Here is a 10,003-nt window from a genome sequence, read left to right as displayed (position 1 = left end):
AGGCGGACGCGCAACCACTGCGCCACCAGGGAAGCCCCATGCACCTATCTTTTTTTCCCCTTGTGACATTGACTTTTTAAAGAAACTAGGCCAGTTCTGCTAGGATTTTGAAAGGACTGCCATTGTCAGAGGGAGGCTAATGTCCTGTGGTGGTGTGTTTGTATTTGTATATGTAAGCTGGTACAGTAACTAACATTTTCCTTAAATAGTCATAAAAAAGTTTTGATTTTAAGTACTATAGCATGTATTGTATAAATTTTCCCCCTAGCCAATGCAGCTGGTGTCTGTTTTAAAGTTCTTATTTAAAATTTAGTGTTTTTAATATAAATTACTGTGTGGAAACATGAATGTGGATATGATTGATTAAAATTGAAATGTAAATAAATGCTTATCTACTTATGAGTTTATCTACAGTTAAACTTCTAGTGTTAGTGGTGTAGATTTTGTGATACTGGGAGAAAATTTGTGCATGTGGTATTATCTAAAGAAGTTACAGATTTGAGCGTTATTTTAAGTATGTGGAATGATAGATTCATCCTTTTGTCCATAAAGAGGCCATTTACAAATTTATTATGAGCTAAACTGTCTAAATACTCCAAAATCTGCACTTGTAATCTAATCAGATACACTCAAACCTAATTTTGAAGTTTTGAGATGCTTTGAGGAATTGTTTGAATTATTAAAAAAAATCACCTCCAATTAAATACAGTTTATGAATTTTTATGTCCTTTTGTATACTACTAGAAATACACAGATGCGGTATGCTTCGTGTCTTTCTAGGAAATTCAGTTCATGCAGATAAGAAGTTTCTTGACAAATACATGCCCCAGTTCATGAAACATCTTCATTATAGAATAATTGATGTGAGCACTGTTAAAGAGCTGTGCAGGTAAGGGCTATATTTAGGATCCATTCAACTGCCTCATTTAGCATGTTTTCCTTGAGAATTTGTAGAGTAATTGAATAAAGGTGTAGAACTGAGGGGGCCAAGTGGGTGTATAACTTCCTCATCCCATTGTCTCTTGAACTGGTGAGAACTGGGAGAAAGAACATCAAAAATCTTCCTTATAAATTTCACTAACCTGGAAAATTTATTGAGCACCCATTTTCTGTGCCACGTATTGGCCTATGTGCTGGGAACATACAGATGAAAAGCCCTTAAGTGCTTAGAGTCTAGTGAATTGACAGATGTGTAAAAAACACACCTAAGAAGTGTACTGTGTGATGACGTCTGTTAGGGAAAAGTGCGGGTAGAATATTGCGGGCACGAGAGAAGGAGCACCCGACAGCTGGAGTGAGGGGGATGGGGAGTTAGCAAAAGCTTCACGGAGAAAATAGCTTTCAGGTTGAGATTTAAGGAAGAGTGGCCGTTTTCCAGCTATTTAAGGTGAGGAGTGAGCTTTCCAGAGAATGGGCAGAGGTATGAAAATAGGCGGGAGCAGGAAGGTGAAGGTGATGTGATTAGATCATTCTGATTAGAAGGTGGTAGGAAAAGAGATGGGAGATGAGAAAGACCCTGGCACCATCTGGGAGAGAGAAGAAAGAGCTAGGGAGGTGGCAGTGGGCGGTAGAGAGCAGGAGGTAGAGCATTTGAGAAGGTCGGTAGCACAGCATTGAGTGCTCGAATGGGGGCGTGAGGAAAAGGAGGAGGTGTAAAGTGATTCCTCGCGTTTCTAGTTTGGGTGGTTAGGTGGATGATGGAACTGATCAAAGATAAGGGGAAAACAAGAGGAAGAGTAGATTTGACCGATGAGGGAAGGGAGATGTTGAGGAGGATGCGTCCGACCATATGTGTGTGTGGAGTTGGAAGTGTCTGGTGGATTTTAGGTGGAGATGTCCAGTCGGCAGTTGGCTATCCATGACAGAAGCGCAGGAGAGGGCTGGGCTGGAGTGCGCAGATTTAATAATCTTATACATTGTTGATCTTGCCCGAAGAGAACCTATAGTATGAAGAGAGGAAAGGGAGGAAGGTGGAGTCCCAGACAGGGAGGTAACTCGATAGTCACAACCCAAATGCCTTTTACAAAGTAATTAAACTACTTGAAGGACGTAATTATTCAGTGTATTTGAGACAGTTTCCTTTGAGAGTTCCATTTTTGCTGTATGTAGACGCTGGTATCCAGAAGAATATGAATTTGCACCAAAGAAGGCTGCTTCTCACAGGTAAGTTTGGGTCCTTCCAAGTGCTTGGCCATCTGACACGCACGTAACTCCCAAATTCCTGACTGCTTGAAATAATGTCTCTATTCCCTTGGGGGAAAGGTAAAGGACAACTACATAAAGATAACCTTCTTTTGCTAAGATTATCAGGAATTCTGGTCAGTATTCTAACATTCCATTGTGAGATATGTATGGTCTTAATGTCTTTATTGCTGTTTTGAAACTTGTAGATAACTTAGTTTGTAGGTATGTGAAGCGGTCTAATTTTTCTAGTAATGAGCAGTATAATTTTCTTCCCATCAAGCATATGGATTTGTAATCATTTAAAATTAGAACACTTTGTGTACAGTTGTGCAACACAGTTAGCCTAACTTAGACACTTTGTAGTTTTTCAGATTGTTTCTTTTTATGTCTGCAACCTTAGGCTGAAGTACACAAGGAACTTAGAAGAACTTGTGTATCTCGAGTCCTCTTTTACTTTTTGCTGTTGTAGTCTCTGAGGAAGGACATAAAACTTTGTGGGAGATGTAGCAGCTGGCATTTGTTTCATCCATGTACCGAGCCCCTACTGTGTACCGTGTACAGTTCTAGCCAAACAGGAAGACCAAGTCTCTGCTCTAAAGAGCCTGGCATTAATGTTTTTATTGGGCTTTCATGGACTACAGCACAATAACACAGGTCTGGGATACCTCCTGTGAAACAGTTGGGGCTTGATGTGTTTTGGATTTCAGGATTTTTCAGGGTTTAGAAAGGTAGTAATACCCCTAACAAGGCCTGAGGAAGCACCTCATTATCGAACACATTGCCGTTTCTACAGTGAAATGTACAGATATTCACACCAAATGGCATAACTAATGACTAAATAGCCTCACATCAAGATTGGTCGGGTTTCGCCACATAGTGGGCTATAGAAGAACTTCGGGTTTTCACATCTTTCTTTGGATTTCAGTGTTGTGGCTAAGATGTGGTGTACCTTGATTTAGCCAGAGGCTGTATTTTTGACAGCTTCAGCTCTCCACCGGTTATCCGAGACCTGGGAAGAAAGCAAAATTGTTGCCTTAACCACAGAAATAACTGTCTTAAAGCTCTTGCACTAAAGTTTGTGCAGTTTGTTCTCTAGAAGAGGCCCTTGACAATCAGAGCAGATTGATTTACTTGCACACTGTTCTAGCAATCTTGGTTACCTAATTTCTCAGACTATGACAGATGAGAAACAGCATGTTGGAGGAGAAGAAAGGCTGTTAGATGGAGGCAGGCTGCCACTGATTATAGCACAAATCACCACGAGAGAGGAGGTAGATCCTCTTTTGTGGTTAGGTACTGTCCGATAATTAATGTTCATTATGATGATGGAGTCACGAGTTATGTTCAAGTACGTGATTATATTTTGTGCAGCACGTCATTAAGTATTGTGCAGTGTTTCCCAAACTACATGCCATGAGCTGTGAATATGCATTCCACACAGGTGGTCGATTAAGTTTTAGAAATACTGTGTATATAGTACAACCTCCTGGGGAATTCACAACACATCAGTACATTAAATGCTTTGCAAAAAACTTCAAAAGAAGAAATGTTTAATCTGGGTTTTCCCAAATTTATTTGACCCCGGAATTCTTTTTTTTTTTTCCCCTGTGGAACACCTCACTATCTTATGGAACAGTTTGGTAAACTTTAATCTGTTATAGTTTAGAAATTTTTTTTAATCATTTTTTAAAAAACAAAGCACTTTAAATTTGCTATTCTGAAATGTTCCGCTTCTTGATGATGTCAGATAGTTGCATGTACAGTAGTACCTGTTGTTCCTAAGTTATTTATAAAAAGTTACGCTTTGCAAAATGGTGATCATCTCCTCTGGGTTTCGGACATTTCAACTCAGCGTGGTATGTTTGCTTGTAGGGCACTTGATGACATTAGTGAAAGCATCAAAGAACTTCAGTTTTACCGAAATAACATCTTCAAGAAAAAAACAGATGAGAAGAAGAGGAAAATTATAGAAAATGGGGAAAATGAGAAGACTGTGAGTTGATATGCCAGTTCTCATGCTGCCACCACGTAGTTCTCTGGAAGGACCTCTGGTGGTTTTTCTTTTTCTTCCCCTGGGCTCACGCTGACTGCTTTGGCAGAGCACCTTCCTTCAGTGCACTTGCATCTCCCGATTATTCAAGCACAGAGCACCTGGAAATTATTTTTCTCCTAACATGCTGTTTTCATTTATGACACAGCAGCTCCTTTGTAAGTACCAGGTCACATCCATCCCTTGGTACATATCTGTATTTGCTTTTAGACCATTTCTTTTGTTTAAAAAAATAATAATAATAAAGCTAGTTCTATTGAAATGCAACCCTTTTTGTACCATCTGTTCTTTAGTAGTTTAATGACTGGAAGATGATGGGTTTTTTTTTTTTTTTCTTTTTTAGGTGGTATGCCTAATGTTTAAATGCTCATAATGCCATTAAGAGTGGGTTAAGTTTCTTATGTTAAATAGGAAGTGAACTTATTCTGTTTTGCTTTACAAGTCAAGAATAGAATAACTGGAGATAGGCTCAGAGAAGCAAACTGGGCTCATTGTTAGTTATAGTTACTGAACTATCAGAGCTCTGGAATAGCTACTCTTTGCTATATTCAAGAAATTCAAGTAAGCCACCAGACAGTGATTCTGTAGTAATAACTAAGGCTTATTGAGTAGATATTATCTGCAAGGCAGCCACGGTGCTAGGTTTGTAGAATGTAAATAGTTGGCTGCCCTAGGTCTAATGGTCAGCAAGTATTTGAGAAGGGATTTTGGTTTGAGTATCTTAACTCCTAAGTTTATGTACTTTAGAGCACAGTAGATAGTTTAGTCCTCAGCCAGAGGGTGCATTAGGATCATCTGTCTCTACAACAAATCTCCTTCAGAGATGCCCCCTAAAACAGGGAATCAGAATGGGGAAGGGCCTGCAGGTGACCCACGTCTCCTAGAGAACCACTGGACTAAAAGACTTCTGTGCTGATTTCAGATTCCATCCTAACTCGATTATATGGCCATTATATCAACATAGCAGTGTGATCCTAATGTGAGAGTTACAGACAGAAATCACTGGACTACAGATTAGAATCACCTCATAATTTTGTTGACTAAGTTGTTTAACCTTATACAACAACCTGTGAGTGGAGAGAGGCTTTAGTGGTACTTCTCTAAATGAGTAAATGAAGGCTCAAATTCACAAGTGTGGGAAGCGTGAGTTGATGAAAAAGTTAAGTCTGTTGACTTTTCTGACCAGTGCTTTTTCCACTTCTCAGGGTGGCGTGGGTTTTAGCTCATGTACCAACTACAGCGGGTTGCTAGACAAGATTTTATAGTAGTTAAGAACAGGGCCCTTGAGTCAAACTCTGGGTCCATATCTGAGCTCCGTGACATACTGAGTGACTTTGGCAAGTTCACTTTTCGAAGCCTCGCTTTCCTCATCTATAAAGTGAGAATGGCACTACCTAACTCAAAGAATTGTCAGGATTAAATTACATACTACACATAGTTCTGAGCTCAGTGCTTGGTACACAGTGGGTACCTTGTCATGATGGCTGATGCGTGATGGTGATGGATTGACTCAGGCCAGGATCTCTGGGAAGGGCTGCTCTGATCCATAGCTATGGTGCCTGGGCCTTTATCTTAAATCAGTGTTCACTTAATGCCCATGACTGTGATGCTGAGGACTGTTACAAACCTCACTAACAGGGTGACTTTGACCTGGCTTAGTGCTTCTAACTAGAATTTGACAAGATGGTCTCTGTCCTTACTTGGCTCTGAGGAATGTTATCAATTCTAATGCAAGGAGAGATATGAAAACTCTAGGCCTGAGAAAGAGGTTCAAAGGAAGCAGATACTACTATTAATGTCATGGGATTTCTCCGACCCAGCTGGCCTGTTTATTCACTAGGTTCGCTGTTTGAGCCCTACCATTTAGTTTTCTCGAGAATCTTAACTCCTGGTGTTCATTTTGAATCTTGTGTCACAGAAATGGCCAGCTTGCTGTTTTAATCCTCTGTTCGGTAGCTTCATTATGTAGCAGAATTCTCTGTTATCCCCTAATGGGGCATGTGTTAATTTTTAGTAAAATAATTGGCAACCTGTGAGATAAGCCAGTCTGGTTTGATGTAGGTCTGTATGAAGACGTGATGGTTCAGTGATTAGTTCATTATTTATTGGTCTGCTTCAAAATAAGAAATTTAAATTTGTAGTGCTGGTAACTATTTCACAAGGGATTCCTGAGTCTAGGAAGTAATTTCTGTGAAATGAACTGTAATGCAAATCGGTTTAGATCTAACTACAGCCTTAAAAATGATCAGTATGTTTGTTTAGCAGAGCTTGCCACTCCCGTGCTGCTGGGGCTTTTCATTTGGTGGTTCTTCTGTCTGTGCTGTAATTATCCTGCAAGCTGTATTCTTAGGATCATCCAGATGTACTTCCCCTGCATTAAACTCAGGAGGTGAATGAACCAGTACTGTGATGATAATCTCCAGTCAGCATTCCTTGAGTGTTCACGATAATCTAGCCATTGTACTGAGCGTGTGGGCAAGAGAGACCCTCTTTTCTTTGGCAGCTTAGCCATAGGAGATAAGAATGGAACTTGAGACACCTGTGTTTCCTCATTTACAAAACAATATATCCCTTTATTAATAAACCAGCTGACAAGTTCATGGGGAAATTGATAGTTTCCTTTGGCACAACTGGTGTTCTTAACGTGTAGGCCTTAAAGAAAAAATAAGGAATAGCTAGTTATAGTGGTCAAGTGCAGTTTTGTCATTAAATAAATTTTGACATATTGATTGCCTTGTGATAGTCTATGAAAGTCCTAGGTACACTCGAATGCCTATCTTGAAAAATTAATAAGTGGCAAGGATAGTGGAAAGTTGGTGGTTGTAAGGATAAGCCGTATGTAGCAGGTTCATGCAAAAGCTGTTATGTTCTGTATCTATTGATGAAGCAAAAGCTATTATGCTACATATCTATTGATAGATGCTGTATATCTACTGTGAAAATTAATTGAGTTTTAGTTATTTGAGCGAAGTCTTTAATTTTATATGGCTCCTTTTTTTTTCTTTTTACCTTTTGACGCCCCCCCTCCCCCACCTTATATGGCTCCTGATAGAACCATAGCGATGGTGGTGATATAAATGAAGAGTTCCTCCCCAGTTGAGTATTTTCTATTGAGTAGAGGAATACTTGAAATTTCCTAAGAGAATAGGTCTTAAATCAACATACATACACACAAGGGTAACTATGTAGAGGTATATAGAGGTGATGGATAAGTTACTTAGTTTGATGGTGATTTTTCCACTATATATATATGTATAATCATTAAGTTGTACACCTTAAATATATCATTTCTGTATGTCAGCAGTATCTCAGTAAAGTTGTTAATATATATGTTAAAAAGTCTGCAGAAAAGAAGGGATTTTAAGTCTTCATTCCACTAGAAGGCAGGCAGATGCAATAGTTGCTTTCAGCTTGCCAAGTTGAATGCCTAGGGCCTGAGACTTAACTTGGTCTTCAAGGATAATTTAATCGGTTAAGTTTTGCACCTGGGTTATAATGGAATTCACTGGCATTCTATGGTATGGAAAATAAGAGTCTCTCATTAGGAATGAGCCCTAGAAAATGGGAAGGTTGTGGAGTGTGGAGCAAAAATATATTCTTGTGCAAATGAACACATACAGCCTGCAGAATCCTTGGGGACCCCGGATAAGTTGCAGAATTTGGGTTGCACGATGATGTGAATGTACTTAATGCCACGGAACTATACACCTAAAAATGGCAAAAATGGCACGTTTTATGTAATGTATATTTTACCACAAAAAAGGACGCGTAATTGACCATGACTCATTTTCAGAATGATCCTGTCTTAGGACGAAGGAGTAATGGGAGCCAGCTTGGAGGAGCTGAATCTGGGACCCTTGCTTGTGCCCTTGGGAAGAGTGAGTTCCCTTTGTTTCCCTGATTTGGAATAGCAGGAAGCCGGTAATTTAGGGTGGTGTTTTCTGTTATGTCGGCATCAGAGTGGTATGAGGAATTGCTGGTTTTGTTTAGAGACAAGGGAACTTTAACAAATTAATATCCCTGAGGAGCGTCTAGCTGCCTGCCACTTCTCTCCAAATTTAGCCATGTGGGTTGGGGGAGAGATGTTTCTGAATTCTGAGTTAAGTGTACTTCTTGGTTAATCTAGGTTCATGGCCAATCTAGGCTGTCCTGGAACCCAGTCCTATTTTGTTTTTGTGGAAGAACTTTTTCCACTTTGCATTCCATCTCACCAGCTCACAATTCATATTGAGCAGTGGAATTCGTTTCTAGAGACTGTATAGTTTTATATTTTCACTCATCTTGGTTGTGTTCTCTCTGTTCAAATCATTCATTTAGTTTTCGTATACACACTCTCATCTCTGCTATTCTAGGAGTTCTAAAGTACCTTGTTATATCCTTCTGCCTTCTTATTCTTTTACAGTCTTCCGTGAAATAGGTTGACATGATAGCCCAGTCATTTTTTGTTCACGTTTAACAACTAGCAGAAAAACTATTTTATTTTCTTTTATTTTATTATTATTTTTTTCTGAAAGTAATTTCAGAAGAATTAAGAAATAGGACAGATGTTTGGAACACTGTGAGGAAAATTCCTAGCCCTTCCTTGAGTGGAAGAGGAGCAAACATTGCTCCTGCTGGAACGAGTTACGATAAATACAAGCTTCCGGAAATGGTGGGGGTTGACTTCACACGCTCCAGGGCCAAACCTTGTTCCCTCCTCAGGCGGTCAGTGCTCGTTCTACACGGCTTTGGGTTTTATAAATAGTAAAAATTTTACATTATCTGGATACTCAGCAGAGATTGTCAACTTTTATTTTGCCAATTAAGGATGTTGAAAATACCATCTCTTGGCACCATCATTTCATAAAAGACATTTTCAAACCTATAAAAAGACATAATTTTAGAATAAAGGACAGTTACTTTCTTCTTTCTTTATTTTTTTTTCACATCTTTATTGGGGTATAATTGCTTTACAATGTTGTATTAGTTTCTGCTATATAACAAAGTGAATCAGCTATACATATACATACATCCCCATATCCCCTCCCTCTTGCATCTCCCTCCCGCCTTCCCTATCCCACCCCTCTAGGTGGTCACAAAGCACCGAGCTGACCTCCCTGTGCTACGTGGAGGACAGTTACTTTAAATGGAATACATTTAGCTTTGTGTAAAATCCAATCATGTCCTTCTTCTTATTATTATTTATTGTGCTTTAGATTGATTAAAAAACATACTTCATCCTGGGCCCATATCAGTCCTCATATTGGAGTTTGAGAATCACTGGTGTATGTATGCCTGGGACTTTTGGCCAAAACACTCTCCTGGAGGAGTAGAAGAGAGAGAAGTTACATTCTATGCTGCCCAAATTATTCTTTTTGCAAATTATTAAACGAAAAGACTTCGAACATATCCAAAAAGCCCGTGGTGGTCTAGTTGAGATGAAATTGTGTGATGTGCTCATGATCGGAGCGTCAAAGGAAAACGCTTTGTTTGTGTGTTTTACACTACTCTTGGCCTTGTACAGCTTTTCCAAGTGATTCTAGGAATGCTGCAAATTCCTTGTTATTTGAAACTTTGTTTTTCCAGATTTGACATTTTGAAATTGTTTTTTTTTTTTTTTTTTTGGTATGCGGGCCTCTCACTGTTGTGGCCTCTCCCGTTGCGGAGCACAGGCTCCGGACGCGCAGGCTCAGCGGCCATGGCTCACGGGCCCAGCCGCTCCGCGGCATGTGGGATCTTCCCGGACCGGTGCACGAGCCCGTGTCCCCTGCATCGGCAGGCGGACTCTCA

The 10,003-nt window shown here is 39.7% G+C and overlaps 1 protein-coding gene across 1 annotated transcript in view; it reads left to right on the top strand.

The window, feature by feature from the left end:
- REXO2 (RNA exonuclease 2) overlaps positions 1-4,501 on the top strand; it is an 11,001-nt gene extending 6,500 nt beyond the window's left edge. The window contains exons 5-7 of the mRNA XM_007106624.3: positions 781-889; positions 2,110-2,163; positions 4,057-4,501. Of these exons, the coding sequence (XP_007106686.1) occupies positions 781-889; positions 2,110-2,163; positions 4,057-4,186 (293 nt within the window). The 3' untranslated portion in view covers positions 4,187-4,501. The remainder of the gene's footprint in view (positions 1-780; positions 890-2,109; positions 2,164-4,056) is intronic.
- The last annotated feature ends 5,502 nt before the right edge of the window (positions 4,502-10,003 follow it).

This window comes from Physeter macrocephalus, chromosome 16, assembly GCF_002837175.3.
Source record: "Physeter macrocephalus isolate SW-GA chromosome 16, ASM283717v5, whole genome shotgun sequence".
NCBI classification, from domain to species: Eukaryota; Metazoa; Chordata; class Mammalia; order Artiodactyla; family Physeteridae; genus Physeter; species Physeter macrocephalus.
Note: the sequence above shows the minus strand (reverse complement) of the source record. Positions and strands in the feature narration are given on the sequence as shown.